Raw genomic sequence first — 26,517 nt, 5'->3', positions numbered from 1 at the left:
AGGTATATATATTGTGTTCCAAATGCTGTGCACACTACTTTACATTATTTTCTTAAGTGTTTGTACACCAAAAAAACCCCAAACCAAACCACCAAAAAATTGCACAAAAATCACCTTAGAGGACTACTGAAAGTAAAGACCTTTACGGTCTATACAAGAAGCCAGAAAACAAATTTGAGTTTAAGAATATGCAGCATATTCCTCCATATAGGACACATTAGAACAAATTACCACTTGGACTAACATACCAAACAATTATGTAAGCCAGATCCGTTATCCTGGAGGGGTCATCTGTGAAGACAGAGCCACCAAACTATCAGGTTTTAAACACGGGATACCCATCAACCTAGTCTAAAGTCCTAGCTTGCAGGGGGACGATTCTGATTTGTTTCTAAAACAGCACGGGATAAAATGCCAGTGGAACCTGAAGGTTTTCTTCCTTAATCTTATTTTAGGAAATACATGAGCAAGTTTTGCAGAAGTTTCCCAGTGAAAGATAATGTGCGGAGTATGAGACAGACAAAGCCCGGAAAATTCCAGCCCAAATGGTTAAAGCTGGTAGTCAGCAGGAGCTGAAAACACTGTCTTCCATTCCAAAGTGACACATACAATGAAAACAGTGAGGTAGTGACTTACGACATTCTCACAGTTGTCTTCTCAGGTATAACAAACGTTTCCACAGTCACACTTGCAACTTCACCTGAACACTGATTTCTAGTTAGCGGGGGAAAAAACAGAAGCATCATTCAGACAAATACGTTTTTTTCATGCATATAATAATGGGGGGGAGCAGGGGAGAAAAAACAATTGAAACAACATAAAACTAATGGAATACATTGAATTTTTCCAGTATCTTCTCAAGATCTCCACAAGGCACCACACAGTTTTTCTTCATCAGCAGTCCATAAACCTGAAATTGTGATCTCCCTTTGCACCAACATATTTTTAGGCCTTTTCCATCATATTTTCACTTTGTTTCCATCCCCCTTTCATTTCACCTATTTCTTACTCTAAAATTTCACCCACTACCCACAAGTCTGTGTCCAATTTAAATAATTCAGGAATTACTACAAATTTTAGTCAGCTCTTCTAGAACACCTGCAGGCAGACCAGACATGCACTGCTAGTGGCTTGGGGCATACAGACACATCCACAACTCAGGGTACCATAATGCACTTGTTCCAAAGCAAAAATACATGAGCTACTATAATAAGAAGCGTAAGTTCATGTACAATTTTCTGTCAATCATGTATATCAATTCTTCTTAACACTCCTGTTAGTGATAGGACACAGGTTATCATTCCCCACCTGTAATTCCTTTAAAAACAACAACAAACTAAACCAAGAACTAGTGGAAAAAGAAACTGAAGGGACATTTTGCTTTCCTTTCTCCTCCTCTCTCTGCCAGATTCCTAAATAATGCTTTAGTCCATGTGGGTTACTACTACTTGCTATGTAGTTCTTTCTAATATCTAACAGACAAACCATATCATGATTTCTGTGCATTTTACCATATCCTTAACCTTCACGATTTAAATAAAAACTCCGTATTAAAGTAGGAAAAGGTCTAGTAGTGTTCTATTTAGAAACATTTTTGAATTACTGGTAAACTGTGGAAAGAACATACAGAATTCCAGTCATTTCCTCCCTCAGATTTTCCCCTCAGTGATTCCTAATAATGTTCTGAATATTAAAAAATTAGCATATTTCATATTTACTTTGGAAAGGTTTCATCCTTATTTGCCTTTCCGCATGTCAATGACTTTTTCTTTTGTCCGTTTATTGCCTTGATTCAAGCTGATGTCTTCTGTTCTTCAATACTCTACTTTTCAACCATTTTCAGATTTTCAGCACTGCTACTCTTATATTCACATGCAAAATTGAATACAGATTAAGGAAGTCCACAAACTATCTTCACATTACCTATAATGCTTTTAAACATTGTGCTATAACAGTGTTTTTACTAGGCTTTCCTTACAATGCAGTAGTTAAGAGCAGGAAGGAAAAAAACCAAAACAACAAAACCCAAAAAAACAAACAAACAAACCAACCAACCAACAAACAAAAAGATAGAGGAAGAGGACTTTCTAAAATCTTTACTTTGAACAAAATTGTATTATATGCATCATTCTGGATTTCCAAAAATTACAAAACATCTTTGAAGTTAACAATATGCATTTTATATATTTTTAACCAAAACCATATACAAAAAGACACAGATTAAAAAAGTTTAGGTTGTACGAACATTTTAACTTAAAGGAAATGTGTTAGGTTTTGCCTTGGAACCTAAAGGTATGAGACAGAACCCTGATTTCTAAAATAGCGCATTCAGATATCTGACCCAAAAAGAAACTGAAGACTGACAAAAAAGCTGAAAACATGCCAGTGAGTTACACTATTTCTTCTCAAAACTTAACCTTATAACATTTCCTTAATAGGCTATCAAAAGTGTGACTGGATAATAGAAGTCATATCTTTTATGATTTTGTGAATAATGGGTTTTATTAGTATTAAGTTAAAGCAAACAGCCAGAACAATACATATGCAACTTCTACTACACACAATAAAGAATGTAAATCATAACCTCTGCAAAACAAAAGGTACTGAAAAAGCCAACACAGTGATTAAGGACTATTCCATCCCTGGTAACAGGCTGGGTTCTGTCAGAGCACCGTTGTTTGCTTATTTAAACTGAAATAGGGCGACATACATAATCAAGTATAAAGAAAAAAGTTAATGGAGTTACATGGATTCTATGAGAACAAACTCTAGGCTAGTAAGGTGGGGGCGGGGGGGGAAGGTAGTTTACCTAGTAAAAGAGATTACAAGTGGGCTCAGGTTTCCATTTTTAGTGGTCAGGGACAACAGGAGAAATTACCCAGGATTTTTGTAACAATTCATTTAATAATACACCACTTTCATAACAGAAGTGTTTTACACTTGCACAATGTTAATAACTTTATTATACATGGAAGCCTGTAATAGGCTGATTACACAATAAGACTGCAAACGACCACTGGTACTTTCCTGACACCAGAAAAGTACATAAGACTGAAACATCACCAAGAGTACATAAAAAACCATCAGCATAAACATCACCAAAATTACATTAAAAAACTAATCAAAAAATACATTTGCAAAAAGTGGTTTAGAGCAGTGCCACTGCCTTTCAGCAGCTTTGAATGGCCACCAGTATTTCTAGCAGGTTTCCGTGGCTCCACAGGCATTAATCAGGATTCACATATAATAAATAATGTACCACAAAATATACATAAAGTAAGGCAATAATTCCAATGAAAAGTTCTGTTGATATTAACAAGCCACTCAAGTTCTACTCTTGTAGTCCATGTCATCACCAGAAGCCTTTGATGGAATTGCAGCCTTAGGCCCTCAAAGCCTGCAACGACAAGCTGCTGCAAACCCCTGCAGCTGTACAGGGCTCCAGTGACACCACAGGTGTACCTCTGGGCACAGGGGTCCATGTTAGCTGATCCTCATGCAGGACAGGGGCCTTAGTATGCACAAGTGGGTGCATATTATTTCTTATCATACATGGAAACCTTGACATAATTCTAAAACATGTGGGTGTTTACTGTTAATCATCTGATGTCATAAGACATCAGAAAGTACATAAGAAGATACGCACTTTCTGGAATGTAAATCTTTTAAAATGCTAACTATTAAGTTGGGGTGAGAGAGTGAGTAGGGAAGAAAAGGTGTAAATTAAGGGGGGGGGGGGGAAGGGCAGGGACAACAACCCAATACCAAGTCCAGAGGAACTGGGAGCACAACAAAAGGAAGGGAACCTTATACACTAAAAGAACATGGAAAAAAAGAGAAGGGGAAGAGCAAGAGGACTTTGTTTGAACCACCTATAATAAATAATGTATCCCAAAAGCCTATCTGGATTATGACTGTAGTTTCAAGTTAGGGTTCTAATGACATGAACCAGACACACATGTTTTTGTTCTCACTGTTTGTGTCAACAGAATCTCTTTACGGAATTACAGTCTTACACAGGAGTTCTGGGGATATTATTGTTTATATTAAAGCTACCATTCTGGACTCTTTGTACGGACCCAAGAATACTTGCTCCACCTGCCTGGAATGAGCATCACCTGGAAGAACAGGAGTATTTTAAAAACAACAAGATTTAGGTAGCAAAATTCTTTCAGATCAGCCCAGATATTAAAAAACAGCAATTTGAAATGTCATAGATCCCTTCCTCAAAAAGCTGAGATATATTCGTCACTATCTGTAAATTGGAAGTTCCAATACACTAGTGGTGCATAGAATTCCCATGCTTCATTACACTTTCCTGAGAGTAAAGCAATTAGAATAAACCTTAGTCCTAGGAACAAAGTTAATTTTTTGCATTTAAAACTTTTGGGCTATTCCCTGACAATCTATATAATGTAAATTTGATTGCTAAACATTGTCACTTGAACAAAAACACTATTTTAATCTATTGATTTTTGATTAAAAACCATAATAAACAAATCTAAAAAGCAAAAAAATCACACTAACAAAATAAAACTAAATATGAAAAGTTGCATTGAAAGGGCATGTTACATTATTCTTAACAGGACCATGTAGAAACATTCCAATGGCAGTATTGTCAAAACAAAACAAAATTACATTAAGAAGACCCCACAGCCTGGTCACAGTCGGGACCTTACCTGTAACTCTGGCTGGTTGGGGTTTTTACTCGTGTACTACATGGCTCACTTACATCAGACATCATATTTGTATACCCTGAGAAATCTGACACTGAAGTCCTTACTCTATGGTCCACTTCTCCATTAGAGTTAGTGACAAAAGTCATTGGCACCCTGCTGCCCGACTTAAACTGAGAACCAAACGCTTGTGCAAAGTTCTCGATCTGGTAGGTTGCTCTAGGCTCTATGTCCTTCTGAGGATCTATCTGGCTAGCTAACTCCTGAGACGGGATCTGAAAGCTTGTTGAGGATTCTAAGTTTTTCTGTTCCTTCTGGCCAGTCAGTTTCTGAGATGTTGACTGGTAGTTGGATGAAGTCTCTAAGTTTTTCTGCGGGTCAATGAGATCATCCAGCTCTTGAGAAGGAGTCAACTGTTGATGCGTAGCCTCCAAAGCAGACAAATAAAAGCCTGGTTGAGATCCCAGCAACATCCCAAACGGAGGTTTTGGCAACGCAGTTGGCAATACTGAGGTAACGGATTGGCTGAAGCCACACTCAAGTGGCGATGTAGTGTATATCTGTTTGTCTTGGAACAGAGTGTGGTTATGGAGACTTGAAGACAAGCTAACAAATTGAAAACTGGGTCCAAAAGCAAAACCAGTACTATTGGTTGTTCTTTCAAAGGCTTGTTGGAGGTATTTGGAGTATTCTTGCAACATGCTTGCCTTATCGTTTGAAACTGTTTGAGAGTTAGGGCTCAAGTTTTCTTCCTGAACCATCTCTGAATGTTCGCCTGAGGTGTGCAAGTCCACACGCTGTTCAGTTATACTGAAAGGATCTTCCTTCTGGCCTTCCGATTTGTGAGAGTACTGGTCCAAAAGGCTCTGTAAAACTTCATCAGGAATACCAGACTTGTCGTGGCAAGACTTTATTTCACTATTTAAAGATGCTGAATCAATAAGAGACAATGGAGCTTCGTTTTCCATAACACTAATACCTGCAGACTGGATGACGGACTGCTGGGAAGTCATGTGTCCGACATTAACTGAAAAGGCACTGTTACTGCTTGCAGTTTGCAAGTATCTTCTTTTCTTTGAAAACTGCATGGCATCATCGTAATTGCTACTTATTTGACCTGTTTTACCACCTGTACTTTGGAGAAGGCCAATGGTTTCTACACCGGTGTTGGCTACTAGGCCTAGTGAGCCACTCTGTTTCCCAGACAGTGGTTTTTGCCCCAGAATATCTGGCAGCGGTGATATAAAATTAAGGTAACTTTTGTCTGCCTGTTTCCTGCTTCCTTTTTTCAAGACCAATTTTGGCACCTTTTTCTGAAGTTCTTCTACACCCGTGCCAACTAGACCACTGCTGGAAGACACGATAGGAATATCAACTGCATAATTTGGTATGGCCACATTACTCGTAACTTGAGATTCAGTTACTTTGCTGCTACACTTACTTCCTTTGTTTTCAGTGGACGTACTTTTTGTTTTGCTTTTTCTCCTTGAGGAACTTGTATTTCCCTGAGACAATGCAGCCAAGCTACCCATGTTATTTGACAATCCGGGCTCCATCCCAGCCCCTGCTTTACCTATGGCTTCACCACACGTTCTTCTGTGCTTCAACAGTCTATCAGTCCTCGAAAAATACTGCTGACAAGTGTCACATTTGTATGGCTTTTCTCCGCTATGTGTCCTCTTGTGTCTCTCCATGTGGTACTTCTGGATGAACTTCATGCTGCACTGGTCACACCCAAAGGGCTTCTCCCGACTGTGGATCTTCTCGTGCCTCTGCAGCAAGTACTTCTGGATGAAGCCCATGCTGCACTGGCTGCACTGGAAAGGCCTCTCCCCCGTGTGGATGAGCACGTGCCTGCGCAAGTGGTAGGAGCTCCTGAAGGCAGCGCTGCAGTGCTCGCAGACATGAGGCTTCTGGTTGGGGGACGCGATGGCACCTTCCACATCTCCCACCAGGGGGGGTTTGGACGAAGCGCTTGGCTTCCGCTTGGCTTTGATTCCCTGAGTTTCTGGCTTTGGCCTCTTCACCTTCTTGACCTGGGCATCGTGCTTTGGCTCGCCCGAGCTCCCGGGGGCGCCCTCGCCCCTGCCGCTCAGGAGCAGGTCCCGGTGGGGATGCTGGTGCAGGTGGTGGAGAAGGCTGAGGTCCTGGATCACGCTCTGGCCGCCCCCCTCGCCGCCGCCGCTGCCCAGCCCGGGGGGGCGCTCCTCCCCCGCCCCCCCGAAGAGCCCCCCGTAGTGGTGGTGGTGGTGGTGGTGGTGCGGCGGCTGCTCCTCCTCGTCCTGCTCGCTGGGCTTCTCCTGCTTGATGCTCACCAAGGACTGCAGGAAGCCCCAGGGGCTCCGCTGCGCGGGGGCGGGCGCCGAGGGGAAAGCCCCCACCGGCTCCTTCTTGAAAGTCATGTCCTGAGGGGGCGGAGGCGCCGGGGGCTCGGCCGCCGCCGTGGAGGAAGCGACGGCGGAGCCCGGAGGTAACACGCACTGCGGGGGATGCTGGGCCGCCGGCGGGGGCGCGGCCGCCCGGGTGAAGCTGGTGACCGGGGGCAGGCGGTGGTTGAACATAACCATCCCGGGGGGGAAGGTGGGCTCCATAGCCGCCGCCCTCTTGCCGCCGCCGAGGAACCCGCCGCCGAGTTTCATCCCCCGGGAAGGCGGGCCGGGAAGGAGGCACGGCCCAGAGGGGCTGCGGGACCCGCCGCCCGCCCGCCGAACACCGCTGCCGCCTCGCTGGCGGCGCCCGCTCAGTGGCTGGCTCCCGCGGCGGCCCGGCAGCCGCCACCCGGGCGCATCGCCGCCACCCCCACCCGCGCCGACGGGCGGCCCCCGGCCCGGGCTGCACTTACGGCTCCCGCCGCCGCCTCCAGTTAAAAATAACGCCGCGTCCGCTCCACAATGGAATTAGCAGCCCCTGTGCCCCGCACCGCACATGCGCGGCGCGCGGCACGCTGGGTACGGCCCCGGGCCGGCCACCAGCCCCCGGAGCGCGCAGGCGCCACGGGCCCCCGCCCGCCGCCGCGCCCGCCTGGAAGGCGGTGCCATGTCGGGGGGCCCGGGCCGGAGCGCCGCCCGGCGCCTCCGCCCGGGGGCGCGGGAGCCCCGCGCGGCGCCCAGCGGCGGCCTCGGCGGGGCGGGCGGCCGTGCCCAGCGCGCCTGCGGCGGGCGCCGCGCTGCCGGGCGGGCCAGCGGCCACGTCCCCCTCCTGCCGTCGAGGGGCGCGGCCGCGCGGGAGGGGCCGGGCAGCGGGTAACGCCAGACACAGCCCCTGGCGGGCGGCGCCCGGCCCCTGCGGGAGAGGCTGGGCGCCGGGCGCGTCGGCAGGTGCAGCCTGGCGGCTGCGGGCCCGACGAGCGCGCGTACCAAGCGCCCGGCACAGGCGGCTGCGTGCCCGGCGGCCCCGCAACCCCGGCCGGGCGGGGGACCCCGGCCGCTCGGGGCTCGGAACGACGGCGGCACTTGGGAGCGAAGGGCGCTGCTGCCGGCAGTGGGCACCGCCACCCGGACGGGCCGTTCGCGTTTCACCCGGCGCGTTGCGCCCCCGCTGCCGCGGCGAGGGCTCCGGCCCTGCCCCCTGCAGCGAAACCCCCGCCGCCCCCACCGTGGGGCGGCCTTTCCCACGGTGTGTCAGTAGGGCACGGCCCCGGGCTGTGATGAACCCTGGGCGGAACGCCGCACCATTTCTAACCGCTGACTGCGAGAGCCTTTTCGATCCCCGGTGGGGTTTACTGCCGCGTTCCAGGTTCTATCGTAAAGTGCTGAGGTACCTTAGCTTAAAAACCGGGGATTGAACATATAACACTCGTTTTCATCATTAACATTATGGGAGTAATGGAGGCGTATAAATGCCTTCTGATTTTTATCAAGCTCAGCCCGCAGCGATCTGGTGCCTTCCATAGGCCTGAGTACTGCCAGGCCTTGGGTCAGACTTTAAAACCTTGAAAACGTCCAGTTGATGTAAAAAAATGGAAGTTAGTGCAATTTCTATACCCAACAAAATTCTGAAGTCAAGTAAGTACAACTTGTTCCTTTTATAATTTAAATAGTTTTCTTTAAAGAGCATGTAAACTAACAGTTCATTTTAAATTGTAAATTAAATTATGAAAGTTTAGGACTGTTGGGTTTAGCCAAGTGTTAAAAGAAAGACCAGGAATTCAAAAAACTTAAAGCAGCAGTAAAATATTAGTCAATACCTATGAGAAATGAGTCTGTCCCTTTTTTCAGGGTGTCTGTGTTTAATGGTAAGCTGGGATGCATATAAGCTAGTCCAAGCATGAAGGGCAGTAGGACACTCATATGGAAAGCCAACTTTGTCCCTCAGTTATCAAGATAAGAAACCTGTCATTTCTCTCATTCACTCTGTCAGCCTTGAGATACTCCAAGCAGACTTACCTCTGTGTTGTACACCCCATATATCAGGAAGATGAAGAGACCCTGTAAAATAAAATGGAGGGAAAAAGCTGTTAACTCTAATCATTTCAGCAGTAGAAATACCTGAAATAAACTTTCCTGGGAACAGACAAAAGAAGACACACTTCATCAAGGTCAATTTATTTTTCTATTTTTCAGCATTATAAGCTGCACCTTGAGCATTTATTTGATAACATGGGAGTACATCACCTACAGCGTTTGTGGTAGTCAACTGTTTGGCAATAAAAAACACTTAGCACCTAAGGATCTAAAGCATTAATTAGAAAAAATAATTTTATATTTGAATGGTCTTCTGAATAAAAGTGCTAAATTTAAAAAAAATGTGAAAACAAAGATGCTAAAGCAAACAGAATGAGCAAACATCTTTATTTCTGTTGTTTTTTTTTAACTGAAATTAGGAAAACATATATTACCAAATTCTACACTACAAATACATTCCTGCATATATATTGACAAATACATACAACCCACTTTTTAGAAATTTAAATAGAAAGAAACTGATCTATGAGAACACAAAAAAAGTGCAAGTAAGCAAATAGTATACATGATTTATCAAAGTTCTTTTAACATCTTGCTTCAAATTGTTCTATTATTAGACAAAACAAGCTAAAACCAAACAAAACACTTTAGTGAGTTTCCCCAAACACTTTCACCTTATCAAAGGATGTGTTTCCAGGCTCTAAGTTAACAGTGCGACACCTTACTGGTTCTTGCAAATCTGCAGGCAGAATCCTGAAAAATGCAGGCTAATTACTAGGAAGAGCAGAATAGCAAATCAAAATAAGATGTACAAGGTAGCTTCCTAAGAAAATGCTTCTGTGTAACTCAGATTCACCCTGTGTTTATAACAGATTTTTAAATGTATTTGTAAAACGACCCTATCTAGTAATATTAATATTTAAACTGACCACTTTAATATATCAAGAAAAAAAACACTTTCAGACAGAAAATATTTTTGGAAAAAAACCCCAAACCTACATTTGAGTACCAAAGAAATTTACAACTTTTTTAATCCAACATGCAAAGTACTTGAAGACAGTTGGATTAATTCTGGATTTGCGCATCAGCAAAATCACTATGTTATTAGGCAGGGAATAATACATTCATGTGTAATATTTCTATGAATTACCCAATGCCACTAAAAATCATTGACAGAGAGAGTGTTTTTGCATCATTTCTTTTTAGTTTTTCAAAAGCACTCATATCCAATACTTACTTCCAGTTATTTCCAGATTACATCAGTAACTTCAAGAATAAGTTAAGAGCAGATTCAGAGAACAGACAGCTACATTTTTGGGTGTGCCTTCATACAAAACATACCCCAATCATATCATGCTGCTTATTTGTAAACAGAACAACCAGAATCCAGAAGCTTGCCAAGCAAAATTATTTGTAGAATAAAATGCCAGTTTTCTCTTCAAATATAGCGTTAGTGGACCATTCTGAGTTCTTCCTAGTATCATCTGAAATCTTCATTTCAACTGAAAAACAAAAGAGATGAGAAACTTTCTCTAAAGTTACACTGAAGTAAAATTGGTTTTATCTGAGATGGAAGTAAATACTGGATTTTCAGGAAGATGCACATCATAATTGCATTGGACATAGGCAACTGGCAGCTGATTGATCAAATTGTTCAACATACAGCAAATAAGCAGCATCACAGGTGCTTTGTAGCTGAACACTGCAAAAAAATCATTCTAAGTGTCTTAGTACAAAGCTTTTAAAGAATCATTAAGCTTTTGATAGCACTGAAAGCTGTCAGTGATGGCTTCTTATGTTAATGCTAACAATACAAATGTAATAGAAATAAATAGCTAAATAATGTATGCATGTTTATGTATTAATCTGATTGGGGCCTGCTTTATACATACATAAAAAAGGAGGTGGTGTAAAGTGTAAACCTTTATTTCCTCCTATCTCCATTTCAAGTTCTCAGGATTTTAGGGATTTCTTTCCCGGGAAAGAGGCTGGAATGGGTAGATGCCAGAGTAAGAGGCAGAGAATAATCAGCTATTGTTAAAATTAAGGGGGGGGGGGGGGGGGGGGGGGGGGAGGGGCGAGGAAATAAATTCCTTTCTCAGGCTTCCCAGAAGTGTGAGTAAAATCACATGCCACTTATTATTCAGGTACTTTCGTGAGTGAAAAGTCTTGCCAAAAGTCTTGTCAATCCAAACAATATCATTTGCTGTGATATTAAGATACATACATTTAAGCCTTCTAACACACTGGACTGCTTTTTCATTTTGAATTGCACAGATACTGTTTTTAAATGCTTCTCAGTCTCTTTCGAGATCTGTTAATCTTCTATAATCACAGGTATAAGCAAACTAGTTAGCTACTTAGGTTTGGATGTTCAGTAATGTTACAGAAAATTCAGAAACAAGTTATTAAAGATTCCAGATCTTAAATTGGCATGCCAAGTTTTTGCTTTTCTTGAGCTTGATCAGCTCATTTAAGTATTTAACTGTTAGAGATACCAAGTACTGTGGACATTCTTAATTCTTCTTGTAGATTTCTGTGAGGTTTTGGTCTTGTTTTATCTTGTTGTAGTGGTGGTGGTTTTTTTTTTTTTTTCCTTTAACATCAATAAATTGTGCAGCCCAACAAGGATTTTACTTATTGCTTGCAATGAGCTACATCCAGGTCTTGGCACCTGCAACTGGTAACGGAGGGGTCATTTTCCACACGACAGTGTCATCAACAATTGCCTGTACAGGATAGTTTGTGGTCTGTCTGAAATCAAAATAGAGAGATAAAGATCCTCAGGTGGTTTGAAATGTTAAAAATAATATGGTCTTGCATTATTGATAGTTCACTTTCTTTAGCTCATTAATTGCAAAGAGTAAGAGCTGCTCTGTTTCCTCAGTAGACCATGGTGTTACCTGCAGTATGGTTCTGTGAGCAGCTGCCTCAACTCTTCAGTTGCCCAGAAGGCAAAGAACATCTGACCAGCCTGAGAATTAAGCAGTGTTGTGACCAAGCCAGTAATTTTATCCAGGACTGTTTATTTTACCTGTCGGGATTTTAAAAAAACCATGCCAATAATCCTTCATTAAGAAGCATAGTTTGTATAGGCATGTGTAGGCACATTTGTATTTTTTCTGTGTTGCGATGGCAGGTATGAACACCCAGGGGAACTGTAACCACATTAGGCTAAGTAGCATATACAGATAGCATAAGGCTGTCTGTGCCTCGAAAACGTTAAAGGTTTCTAGGCAGAAAAACTGGCCATGAGTAGAGAAAAGAGAACATACAAGCACACCTGTCATTTTTCAAGTCTCAGGGAAAAGTAGGACATTTTCCTGGTAGACATCGACTAGAAGTTAAAAACCTTCAGCTGAGCTGGAATCCTGCCTTTTGGAGACTGAGGAACAGAATTGCTGTGTGCTTAATTACAGATTTGTTTGTCGCTCTGCAGGGCGTAAATGGACTGCTCGGGTTTTAAATTTGGCAGGTCTTAGCAGAATTGTCCTTGCTATCTTGAACAAATCAGTCTATGCACAGTTCTAATCTTCAGCAAGTTTGTCAGGATCTGTTCCAATTTGGGTGATACCACTGAAAGTTGACACTTACCAGAAGTTCATTCTGCCTTAGGGCAACAGAAAGCTGCAGGACAATTCTTTTATCAGACATTTCTTTCCCCGATTTTAACATTTGTCTCTCAAACTGTTACTATTCCACATTTCCTAAAAGCTTCCTTTTATAGACAGCATATTTCATTCAAAATTAAACAATAAATTACAATCAATTTTTGGTGTGGTGGAGAATGTTACACTGACACTTTTAATATTTTTAATTTCAGCACCTTTTAGACATACCATTTTCTAGTATGTGGAATTATTTCATCCTTCTGTTAATTTTTAAGCCTTTGATCTTTCATTTGTTTGACACAATTTAAAGAGATGTTTAAGAATTTTCAACTACTAATATCCATACTGGAATACTTCAAAAGGTCACTTAAATAAAACTATATTAGCAAAACATGTATGTAAACATTATATAGAAGAATTGAAGAATTAAAGTCAATTAAATACATTCTTAGTAAATTGATATGTAATAAAAACAATTCAATATTTAAAAGCTTGCCTCTAGTATGAACTTTAAGATTTCCATCACTGAAAAAGTTTGTGTTGCAAGGAATTTTCTGCTGTGTGGGATAGAGAAAGACAGAAGATCATGTACAGGTATACAGAACTAATTCTGCTTATTTTTTTGTAAATTAAAAAATAGCTGTATTACAGCAGTGGAAACTGCAGATTGCAAATAGAACTCATCTTAATCACACTGTCTTCCTGCAATCCTAAAAGAATTAAAAGTTGTCTTGGCAAGGATAGGTTAGGAGTTTACTGTTTGTTTTAAAACCATACCAGTGCTGGTATCTATAAGCCTCAGGAAAATTGTGCCATGCAACATCAGGGTTAATGCAATGGATACCAAATTCAAAAGTTACAGGATTTTTCTACCGTAGATGAAGATGTCCGAAATCTTTACTTCAGCATTTAACAAGTATGACATTTGAAACAGTACTGCTGTGACATTTCAAAGTCGCTGTCCCTCAGGCAACTACTTGAGCTCTTGTAGTTATCACTGAAATTAGTACTTGCAGGCTTGGCAAACAGGAGGAGACAATGTGATTTTGATTCAGATTTTCTGCCTTTAAAAACTAGAAGTTAAAACAAACAAACAAGCCAAAATTTTGTAACACGACCAAATTAACAAATCCTCAGAAATTTGGTTGTAATAAACTGTCATAGCAAAGGCCCTGGAGCAAATCAGCAACCTACCCTGTGAAAGATTCTTTGGTATGGCCTTGGAAATTAATTCCTCTCTGCCTCAGTTGTAAATGGAGCCAGATGTTATTTCCTTAGTTCAGAGAGCCATGCTAGAAAGATACTTCCATTAACGTCAGTGAAGTGGAGATGCACAGGTAGATCAACACCAAGAACCTCTGCAAGAAATGAAGCACAGTTTTTCAGGCTTTGCTCTATACACATTGCTCCAAAGACAAATCTATCCCATATGGAAAATTATATCAACAAACAGCCTGAAGCAGAAAGTCTGTCTTTTATCCAGAGAACATCTGATGATTCAAAAAGTGACAATGACTTTTGAAACACTGATTCAACTGCTTTTAAGGGAAGGAGCAGCAATAGTTGAAAAATCTGATTTTAGTCAGATGAGTGGCCTAATATCATAATTCCTAGAGCTTAATGCCAAGAAAACCTCCACCTTAGTTACCAGGGACGTTATAGTACCTTTTCTTCTCAGAAACACATGCTGCTAAAGGAGCAACATAGGAAATTTTAGATGAAATCATATTTAATGTGTCCAGTAGAATAACTGAGATCTAGTGTATTAAAAGAGCAGTTCAGATTCTTGTCCGCCTCAGCAAATTAGCATTCCATGTTGCCAAATGTAAGCCTATCCTCAAGTTTGTTTTAGATAAAGTCAGCAATAACATCTCTGCATAAAGGTATGTTTAGAATGATATGAAATTTTCATGTTTAAAAAAAATAAATAAAAAGTAGTCATCTGTCCACCTCTCTGATTAAGCAAGGATATGCTGTTTATATGTCAGAATAAGCTATCGTATGGCAGATATAGCAAATTTCTGGTGTGACTGAAGTGTGTCATCTAACAGGTTTTTTTAACCACCTTACCAAGATCCTATTGGAGCACCTCGGTAAGCCTGTGTTGATCTACTTTTTGAGGTGGTCAGGGTCCTTCTTTCCACCTGTCTTTCAAGAGAACTACTTGATCTTTGCATTACAGTCAGGGCTACAGGATTTAAATTTCTTTTAATGGAAATTTATCATAATGTAAAAAGCTTTCCTTCTTCTGTTTCTTCCTTTCAGAATTATACTTTACATATCAAGACACTCTTCCATAGCATACTGACTGCATGCAAAGCCAAGACTACATGAAGACAGGTTTTTTTTTTTTCTTCTGATCAAATTAATTACCATAAACACACCATCACCATATAAATCAAAGATCTAAAGGACAGATATATCTGTTATTCACATACATACACACAAAGTGGTTTGAATAAAACCTAATGTGTACTCAGGGCTTGGCCTTGCTATACCATTGCGTGATTCCACTGCTGTACAAAAAGAGTCTTTCTGTACAACATTGTGTTAGAATACTGGCTGTTGGGAAAGAATTGCCAGTTTCATTCTACCTGCTTACTTTTACCAGCTCATAACTTCTATCAACTGCCATCTATTCCTTGCGCTTGTCATCTCAGAGATGTCTTTATTAATAAACCATGCTTTCTCATTTCATAAAAGTTTCTCCAAGTACTTTCACTGAGCTAGGAAGCATACAGAGAAATGGATTATTTCACCCCAAAATTAATCCATGCTCTTTAAAACAATTACATGTCTTTAATACCTTTTGTATTGAAAAACTATTGCTTTACATTCTCATTCTAAAGTTGGTCTGCTTCACCCAAAACAAGTTGACACATGTACAAATAAGGGCAAAACCTGTTTGTAACATGTTGATGTGGTACAGAAAATGTTGATTGGCACCAAATCAAGCTAAACTCTGTATTTCGTACATTTATTAGCACCTCACAACATGGTTAGCCAATTTAGTCTCAACCATTCAGAGGTATTACAGCATTATTAAATGTGAGAAGTGGGGAGAAAAATCTGTCTCAAGAAATTTTTCTTAAGAAAAGGAAATATTTAGAATTACAATGGTGTAGATTAGACTGTAAGAATCACTGTAAAATCTCTATAGGGAAGCTAGAATACAGCCAGTGTAATCCTAGTATTATTGTCATTTACAAGTTTATATATGCAAGTATTTCTCCACCTTACATGCACGCACAGGTACATGCATTGCAGAAGATCCCAAGGTTGTACCACATGCTGGAAGCTGCTGTATATTGCCCTCCTTTTGCTATATAGTAATTTAAAGCCTAAGGTTACAGCTTCTCTGAATCTGTAGACCCTAGAAAAAGTTCCGTGAACTATACTGAATGCAGAATCTGCTTTTCTAAATTTCTTCTTTTGAGCTCCTTAGAAATAATAGGCAGAGCCCTATAAATGTACAGCCAATGGCTAAAAAACATCTGAGTGTTGCCCGTTCAAACCAACAGGATCTTTTCCGCAGATTTGAAAGCTCAGACTCTATTCTAAATATTCTTATTTTACCATAACAAAAACTGGACAATAATAACTCATACTTAATGATCAAGTGTGTTGGATTATTTTTTTTTAAGCTACAACTGTAGACAATCTATATAACTTAAAATGTTTCTCTAAGACGTCAAGACACACAGATACTTTCACACGTTCTGGATGGAGCATTATTCATCCTAGATTTCATTGCTAGCTTAAAAAAAAACAAAAAAACAAACAAACAAAAAAACCTCATAAAGGCTTTCCATCTAAATTCTCTCCAGTCAGATGTATTCATGACGGACACTATTTCCCATAGAGCTAATCTCCTTATTATGTGACTGAACAGTTTTGCCACATCCTCTCCCCCGTTTTTCATGTCATTCACGTAATCCTGTTTGGAGCAGATGCGGAGATACCCTGTAAAAGAAACACAGTATTTGAGGCTTCATTCCAAATACATCTTTCCTATTACTGTACATTCCTGACGATGCCCTCCTACATTAGCAGAAGCCCTTTTGGACTTTCAAGCAGGTGTTTTGCCTGAGTACAGAGAAGGCTCTTGGCACAAAACGGCACAGTTACTGGTACAAACTCCTTCTTGAATGATGAGAAAAGGGCATAAAGATAAGACAGCCCTAAGTGCTGTCTGTAGCTCCTCCAATGCTAGGTCACTGCTAGTGAATCCTTCTAGGGAATAATGCTCACCTTTAATATTAGAGGGAGATCACTGTATCTGTGGCCTTTCAGATATTAATGTTGCCCTGTTGCTGTTGCAAGAATAAATGCCTTAAAAACAAATATAAAACGCATTCACAAAAAAATCCCATTATCAGAAATTATTTGAATGCTACCTCTTACCAGAGGTCACACATTTCTATTGGTTCTGAATTTCTGTGAGAGGCAGTAATTGCTTAGGTCCAGATTTGCAGAGACTTGTCTTCAGATATCTCAGTTTTAATGGTTTAAAAATAAATTTCAAAATGAGTTAGACCCTAACCGCTGTTGCAGATCTGGGAAACCTTTGATGGGCCCATGATATTATACTCAAAACTATATATTAATATACTTATATTTTGGTTGTCGATCTGAAACTCTTAGCAGAGTGGGCAACTACCCAGAAATAGGGTTGTTTTTTTTCCCCCCTGCCTGTTTTTCTGTCTTTTAATCCTTGCTGGGAAGATGAAGTCAGTCTGGGTTTTGTAATAATATGAAAAAAGTTACAAATATTAGTTTTGTAACTTCCAATTTATAATTTCAAAAGGATGTTAATTCAGATTAAAAAGTAAAAAGGCAGATTTTTCCCAAACCAAAGATTCAGGTGACAAATATACACGGCATTGTTTTGAGCGAGAAACTTAGAAATTTTTTCTGAGTCTAAAAATGTCAATGTGAAAATAGTTTTCAAAGGTCATGCTTACATTCTCTTGATTGTTCCATGGCAAATATGTTCAGCTTACAATCTGAGTTCCTTTATGAGCCAGCCCAGCCACACGATTGTGAAAGCTACGATGTGTTCTGACTGCTTATGCATCATCAAGCTATCTCAACTATTTAGTTTTATACTCTATGTTGGGTTCCAAATATGCCTTTGAAATTTTGCTTTCAATCATCTGTTGTTGCAGTTAAGAGTAAAAACCACTGTTCTTACATGCTTTGGAAGACACTTCATAGTGTCCCGGCGTACTACGCAATGAAGCCTTAAGCTGCTCAGTTGATGATGGTAATTGACCTTTAGAAAAAAATCTGAGAAAAACAAAATCTAAAACGGTATCTCAGGTATAATTAATACAAAGAACTTGCAGTACTTTACCTTAGAAAAAAGTCCATATAAATAAGTGATTGTTCAATCACTGCCTGAATATAGGCACTGAAATTAATTGCTACTTTAGGATTGACCCAAAAAGCTTATGTTCTCAGTTCTCATGGCAAAATAAACAAAAACATTTAATTGCGGGGTGGGGGTTAAGGGGGGGGAAAAAAAGAGAAACATTCAAATTTCATTTAGCTTCTTTTTGGAGTTTTTAAATATCTCATAAAATAGTGGACTTGAAAAGGATAGGCATATTAAAGCAAATTATTTACACCTGAAAACAACCCATGTTTTCAAAGTTCTAAGAAAGCCAGTCTGAAAATGTGATGCAAGTTCACACATCATTTCTTTTGAATGGAGTTTTCATTTCTGCCCAGCACTAAATAACTCATACTTCAGTTAAGCAAATTTAAGCTGGTAAGGAAAGAAAAGTCAAGTCTATTTCCACATAGGTTTGCAAATGAGACAAAGTGCTCTAACAATGTATTTTATGAAAAACAATTATTTTACGTTTTATATTCCAAAGAATGATATCACTTTCCTTTGCATCACGTCTTTCAGTTCTTTTTGACCATTTCTGTCATGGAACATTTTCATGTCAGCCTTCCCACTCTTCTTATAACATCATCCCCGTTAACATTACGTGTGTGGTTAGCAAGAAAGGAAAAAAAGCCAATTCAGATGAGATGCAAAGCAGCATGGGGGCAACATTATCAGCAGGTCTGTGAGGAAAGGGTCAGACAAGAGGAGGAACAGAAAAGTGTCAAGTAGGAGACTGTATCAGGCTGCTCGGACAGGTGCGATAAAAACAGATTAGAACTGTCTAAATGTCAGAAACTTAGTCTCAAACCTAGCCAGCAGAATAATTCTTAAAACATCACTGCAAAAAGAAACAATGGTTCTACAGCTTTCAAGATTCAATATAGACTATGAATAGGATATCTGCACAAGGAAGGTATTAATTGAATCCATGCGGTATTAAAATCCTCCTTTCAAAGCAGATGTTAGTGTCTGCAATTCAACCCGTTGGTAATCTAACCAGAAAGCACCCTTAAAAAGGTATGACAGTAGAATAGCACGTCTATAAACTGATTCACCTCTGTGCAGCGTGATTAAAATCAGATCTTTGCTGACCACTCTAGGAAGCACTGAAAGTGGCTGTAGACAGCCATCGAAGAGCAAAAAGAAAGACAGAGACAGAAATGAATATGGTTTTCTACTAGCGTCTTCCTTTTGCAATGTTTGTTGGTTGTTTTTTTTACATACTAACAATAATACTATGTTTATAGAATCAGTAACCATTTTCATTTGGCAGTGCATGGGACAACCGTCCATTTACTTGTGCTAACTACAAGGGCAAACTGTAGCCATCCAGGTTTCTTTTGGAAAACTCTTATGTCAAAGCATTGATAAATATGTAAATAAACTCAAGAGTTTAGTATGACCTGACAGATTTGTACAGTAATTTTCAGGAAAACAATGCTACAGGGTCTTCTAATAGCACAGTGGGGGGTTGGTTTTGGTTTTCTTGTTTTGTTTTCTAAGTTAGTCAGTTAAGAAAGGTCAAATCAACAGCATTCCTTTCCCATCAGATTTAATACTTGGAAATGTCTGGTTAGTCTGGAGAGCCTGCAGACATAAACAATGCAATGCTGAACAGAAGAGGAGGTTTCATATTCTAATATATCTAATAGCAATGAGGGTGTTTTTTTCATATACATCCTCCCAAGTATTTTACATTTTTCTTCTAGGACGTACTTTTCACGGTGAAAGGGTAGATTGCATGAAATTTTAATTTAAAGAGACATATTCTAATAGCAATAAGCCATGCCAGGGTATGCATTACTAGACTTATCGGCATGCCTTGCAAGTGATTGAAGGCACTTGGTCTTCAGCCTGTTTCTTTGCAGCGTACCCAGGACATGCACCAATAGCCTACATACATACATCTCTGTGTGGCCTATTACTACTACATATTAATCAACATGGCAGTCTGATGTTGGTTACTGGTCATCCCCCTACAGCTAGAGAGTACTGAAAAACAAAGATTTTGCTTGCAATTAAAAGATGACAGTGTCATTAGAGTCTTGGGAGAACCACAATTTTCAGTTCAAAGAGGCAATACTTTCAGAGTTCCAGTCAGTGGTTAATTTCGCTAAGACAAGCGACTTTGGATGCAGTACAGTAATTTTGTACTAAAACCTGATGATAAGCACAAAATGGGGGGAAGTCAATCCTCCAGTGCATCTTAAAAAGGACAATAAAGAAAAATTAAAACAAATCATTCTTATCACAAAAATACATGTTGAGATTTTAGTGCCTTAAGAGCACTGGATGGACTCTATTACATTTACTAGCTACATTTACTTTCTCAATTTACAAAGCAGAGTAATCCTAGAAAAAAGGTGGCTGAAACTAAGAGGGCATAATTCTTAGCCTGTATAAACTCATTCATTATGTGCAAATTCATATACGCTGTGTTTTGCCTGAGTCGTCTTCATATTTTTGAAAAAATTCTCCAGTATGTCTTGTAATGGATTGGTGCGTTACCTCACACACGTATGCACAATATGCAACACTAATTGTATTCATGACATGAAACATTTTCTTTGGCTGACAGACTGAAAACAAGAACCCCGACTTACTTGATTGCTCTGCTAAAAAATAATTTGATGTTTAGTTCATTATGGAGCACATGTAAGAGCTACAGTGCATCCATTCCGGAACTTCAGGGTTCCTATAGAATCCTGCGTGATTTGTTTATGATGTGGTGATGATTGACTGTCAGTTACTAATAAATGGTAAATAAAAAAAGTAACCTGTGATATTAAAGTACTACATTAGCTACATTGTGATTAAATTACAGTAACACCACCAGCTATAAACCTTTATAGAATCTCCTCAGCCATGCAGTAATTCTCCTAACTATACTATTATGTAGAGCACAAATATTTCTTTGTAAGTCTGAAGCAATACATCAGGGAAGCATTTACTGCTAAAGCTAGATTGAGAGTAAATGCATCTTGGGTTGCTATGAATAAAGCTCTAGCTTCTCATTACTTTATGACAAGACACAGAAATTCACTTTACTTTTCATTTAAGCTTTTCTGCTCCAGTTTATAGATGTATGCCTTCACGCTTTTATTCCCTTCTCGCTTCAGCCGTACGTAATAAATGATTATAAATTTTCACATTTGACCACCTTTCTGCTAGTCTCATGCTTAATGCACAAAGTTAGGAAGCTGCAGGTAAAAATTTCACAAACACTTTTATTTATGATGTTGTCCTTGGTAACGGAAATTTCAATGTACTGAAATGAAAAGTATGATTAAAGGGATACGACGTCCTGACAAGGATAGTAGAGGGCAGCCTTCTATTTCCCACTGAAAATATATAATACTTTTTTGACATCAATTTCATAGAGAATAGACATGGGCTAGTCATGAAAAAAAGACACAAACATGTTTCTAACCTCAGTGTTGTTGTGCTGTCTTAAATGAAACTTATTCCAGAAATATTCTGTCCAAGTTACTTAGCTTTCAAGTTAAAGTCAGCTGCATAGCTAATTTTGTATAAACAAGATACTGTGCACTTGGGGTGGGGGGTGGGGGGCGGCGTTGGGGAAGAGAGAAAGAAAAGCTCTTACTGACAATTTTCTGCAACATTTATAGAAAATAAAACACACTTCTCCTGTTAAAAGAGATATTCTTTTCTCATTTCCTCTTGTCACTTTCCCTATCATTTCACCACTACAATAGGATTTATTGCTTGGAGCTTTTTCTGCTTCTGATTCTAAACTCATTTTGGCTAACTTGTATTGTCCTATGCAGCTGAAAAGTCATGATATACTTGAAATATTTTAGGAGTAGTACTCTAATAATGACTGATGTGTTTTTAAATAAACCCATTTTGTCTTCTCTTCAAAAAAAAATACAAATAAAGGTTTTAAAATTCCATACAGCATTAGAAATATTGATCCTGTTTCTGGGTAAATGAGGAAATTGAAAAAATATTAAGGTTATGTGGTGAAAAATCATAGTCTTAGATTACATGAAAAATAAAATCACAGAAGTGGATTCCATTTCTTGAGCAACTTTCAAAATAAATCATTTCAGTATTTCACTCTTATAAACAGCACATTTTGGCAGATATTACCAATTAAAATAACTTTATAAATTTAAAATTAAAAAAAAAAATATCACCAAACACCTGCTAGATTTTACCATCCAGACAGGTATTCTACCCAGTTTCCAATAGCATAGATACAAATATAAAACATCCTTCTGAAATTTCATGTTTATGAAAAGAAGTCTTGAACTGCCACATTCCATGGAGTTCAATTAAATGATGTTTAAATCTATTTTAAAAGTATTCAAGAAAATAAAGCTTCTACTTTTAGGCCTTTTAGAAAAAGCAGCCTGTGCAAAGGAAGGGAATAATGTGGGAGTTCTGTACATGAAACATTGAACTTTTCACCCCTAAACGATTGTTTCAAATCCTTCTTGGACAGGTACAGTCTAAAACTTGCTTTTACGCGTTGGATGTTGAACAATATGCACAAAGCTCTTGGGTTATATTCACTGTCAGATGCACCTGTGGATAAATCATAGTGAATGTTTTTTGTAACTAGCATTAACTGTCATAATTAGCAGAGAAATAGTAATGACCAAACTATTCCTGTACTTCTGTGAATTTCATAGATAACTATCTTGGCAGGGCAACTCTAGCAAGTTACACCTTTTCTTTAACAGTACTAATGATTTAAAGAAAAAAATCCAAAATATCTTACTGGTATTCAAAAGTTATGCTTATTAAACTCCTGAAGCGTTCACTCCCAAACAAGGGCTGAGGATTTATTATTTCTTTTTTTTTTACAAATGGATAAACAATTTTTTCTGTTGCAGATACCCAGTCATTATGTTATTAAGCCAAAAACCTCATGGATGTACACTCAGAACGTTTTTCAATCTGTACTTGTAACAGCATCATACCTTTCTCACTAACAGGAGCTGCAAATATTTTGTGACAGCTTCCATTTGTTGGCTAGCTCTCACAGAACCCTGAAAAATACATTATGCCTTACGTCAGTTATTAAAAAAAAACCACCACAAATTATAATGAAGACAAAATTACTGGCAATTATTATTAGAATGTCTGTCTTAATCCATTTCCGATTTACTATTACTCTGTTTTACACCTTGATTTTTTTTTCTTCTACCTTACCACACAATTACAAGCTACTGTAGTCATCTAAATTATTCCTTTTATAATCATTGCCATTATAATACCAGCAATCTACATTGCTGAGCATTCTGTATAGTGTCCTTACTGAAGTACACTCTATTCCAAATGCATTTTAATATTTGCAGTTTGAAACCTGACAAAAAAAAAAAAAAAAAAAAAAAAAAAAGACACACCACCACCAACTTAGATTAGACATGTGGGATCAATTATGTGAAATAAAGCGTACAGGTTAGAAGTACCACAGCAGAGCTCGCACTTTCTTTTTAACTTGCTAATGTCTCTGACCCCTCTGTACAAAAGCACTTTAATCAACATTCATATATTATTTTTTTTAAGCCTTACCATTTAACAGGCTGTAAAAAATGTTTAGCAATCAATTATACACATCAAGTTGATACACTGCAGGACCGAGGTCATTTGAGCTTACAGCTACAGCTGAAAGTTTGGGAAAGCCACATGGGGAGCAAACTAGCTTTTCCCTTCTAAAGCTGAAGCAAAAGGACAGCTTAATTAACCCAACAGAGAGCATCTCCTCAACCTTTCTGAAGCTCATTGTAAAAGCACTGACAACTGTCCTTTTGGGCCCCAAAAGCATTTGCTTTATGTCTTCAAGCTTCAGCTGTGCCTACATACAGTGCCAATCAGAAATGTCACAATCAAGTGATCATATTAGATAAATTTGATTCTGATCACATGGCCTAATCCAGTGCTGGAACAATAACCGAAATCTGGACCTGGCTAGTTATGTCTGGTATGAGATATGGGTCAGTGAACATAAGTGCTCTATTTGTAATCATAAAAAGAGAGATAATGCATAGGATGCTAAACCACTGCTTTTCCTCCCCTTCATCTTATGGGGAAATTGATGGTCGGTATTCTCCAGAAGGATAGGGCGAGCATGTGGCTGATTAGGAATCAGGGGTTTACTCTGACTATGCATCTTTTAAAGATATTTCTTCCCTCTCTTACCACTATTTTCAGGAAAATGTGATTAAGAAGAGTAGATTCCCCACTGTTCAGCTATGGTATTGCTTTTCAGAGAGGGAAGTCTGCTTCGTTATTTTATTAATCAAAACCACCACCCAACTTATTCTAAGGTTTTAGGCAGCCCAGCATGGTTTCTTAGATAGCTTCACCTACTCTTCTTAGGGTTCATACACAGGCCAGCTTTTTAGCTTTTAAGAATCTCCAGGTTCCTTACAGAGTCTCTTTGGTAATTGCCTTGCTAAGCTAATAAGAAGAATTGTAGCTCTGTGGTTTTCTTTGCCACCATCTCTGGCAGGGAGAAGGAAACCTCATTTTACAAGGGGTTTGCTTTTGCTAATACTAATCCCATAGCATCTAACTAGGCCAATCACACTTTGTTCAGGACCGTCTTGGTAACTTATTGTGCCTAGGTTAAACAAACAAACAAACAGACAAAAAGGCCATTTCACTTACATCCCTATTTTCAGGTAAGTGCTTACTCCTAGGACAAGTCAACAGTTAAATGGGAAATGCAATCTAGAGGCTTGACTTCTTTCTTCTTTACTGTAGTCTTCAGAAATAGGGTAACCAGAATTCTCCCAGAACTGTATGTGAATTAAGGTGTATAGTGCATGTACAGGACACAGTACGTTAAGAGCATCCAGCATATTCACAGTGCCTCAGCACAAGTGCTGCAGAGTCAGTAAATGTTCAGATACCTCCGATCCCACCTAACAGACATTTCAGGGTTGAAAAGATCAAGGGAAGACTAGACAGGTGGTAGCTCTGTCCAGAAATCTTTCACCAAGTAAGGAAGTTCTGTAGTCGTACAAGTTCAATACTAAAACTGTCTTAGTTTGGAAGAAAGACTTCAAGAATATTGTTTCTTGCCTTGATTTTTGGTGGTTCTTAACCTAAATCAGGCATTTGTCTGAATTATTACAGATGCATTGATCTGACTTCAACCTGAAGGTTTCATAAGACTGCAATAAAGCTTTCTTCTCATTAACCAGCCAAGCACATAAACATTTTAATGAACTGTTTTTACGTGGTTCATTGACTAGCTCCTCGTCTCCTATAGTGCAAATCACTTCTCCGTCACACTCAGCCCTCTCATACAGGCCTTTCTCCTCAGTGTACAAAATGCAAATTGAATACCAGTTCTATGGAAATTCAGCAACTATCGTATTCTAGCCAGTATACCTCCCAATAGTAAAAACATTTAAGGTATTGAGTCACATAAAGACAATCTCCAGCAATCACAGGCAATGAAACAGAACATGTAGAAAAGCAAGCTTCGCTGTTCTCACCAAGCAAGCCGTTAAGGACCACTGGAAAATAAACCTCTTGGAGCTACTGCCCTGCACCGCAAATGTTTCAGACAAGGAACGACAGTGTCGCCATGGAGTATTGGGCGAGCTAAATTGTCATCAGTCATAGAACAGACCATCTCCCAAACAGGTATTTACTTTGTATTGACCTAAAGGTTGAAATAAATTATTGAAATCAACATCAGTGTAGACCAGATCTCTTCGGAATAGTTAAATGATGTTAACGACAAGGATTTTGGTGTATACTAGTCAACCTTTAAACAGCAACATGAAAAGCATAAAATATTTATTGTTATGTTTTCAAATAGACTTTACGACACATTATATATTTTTGAGATTAAAGATTAGTTCTAACACATGATTTAATAATGAATGCAAATTATAAATGAATATTTAACAAACCATATCACGTTTTATGTCTTAACATATCCTTTGCCATTACTGTGACTGAATGAGAAATGGCTCTGTGATGTATTGTCCTGCTGCCTAGGGCCCTGGTGTTTTCACCTTGATATGGCCTTTAAAATAAATTAATTTGTTAATGTTTAAGCGCTCTGTGTAAGAGTTGACATAAAACATTTATAAGTCTGTTTGTGATTGAATGAGCCATGCACTAATCAAATAATATTTATTTTTAAAATAATTTGGCCAATTGTTCCATGAAAAAGATCTGGAAATGTTTATTTCCAAATTGAGTTTGGGACTAAGTGGTACTAATGGTACCATAAAGATGTTATATAGTGTTAATATAACCTGAGTATTAAAAACATAATGAATTTGCTATTTATGAACCATTAAGTTTTACCTCAACCCTAGAATAAACTTCCTATCATTACAGACCTATTAAATAACTTCTGTCTTTTTTTCTTCTCTTTATCCTTATTCCCTTCTTCGCTTTCCTCTTCATGGTCACAGAATCATTTTTGATAT

The 26,517-nt window shown here is 39.3% G+C and overlaps 1 protein-coding gene across 1 annotated transcript; it reads right to left on the bottom strand.

The window, feature by feature from the left end:
- Positions 1–2,081: 2,081 nt before the first annotated feature.
- ZNF281 (zinc finger protein 281) lies at positions 2,082–7,595 on the bottom strand. The gene has a single exon (XM_040611083.1). The coding sequence runs from the start codon at positions 7,313–7,315 to the stop codon at positions 4,676–4,678; it is 2,640 nt and encodes an 879-aa protein (XP_040467017.1). The 5' UTR covers positions 7,316–7,595; the 3' UTR covers positions 2,082–4,675.
- Positions 7,596–26,517: the final 18,922 nt, after the last annotated feature.

This window comes from Falco naumanni, chromosome 11 (assembly GCF_017639655.2).
Source record: "Falco naumanni isolate bFalNau1 chromosome 11, bFalNau1.pat, whole genome shotgun sequence".
Taxonomy (NCBI): domain Eukaryota; kingdom Metazoa; phylum Chordata; class Aves; order Falconiformes; family Falconidae; genus Falco; species Falco naumanni.
This window is presented reverse-complemented; position numbering and strand designations above follow the sequence as displayed.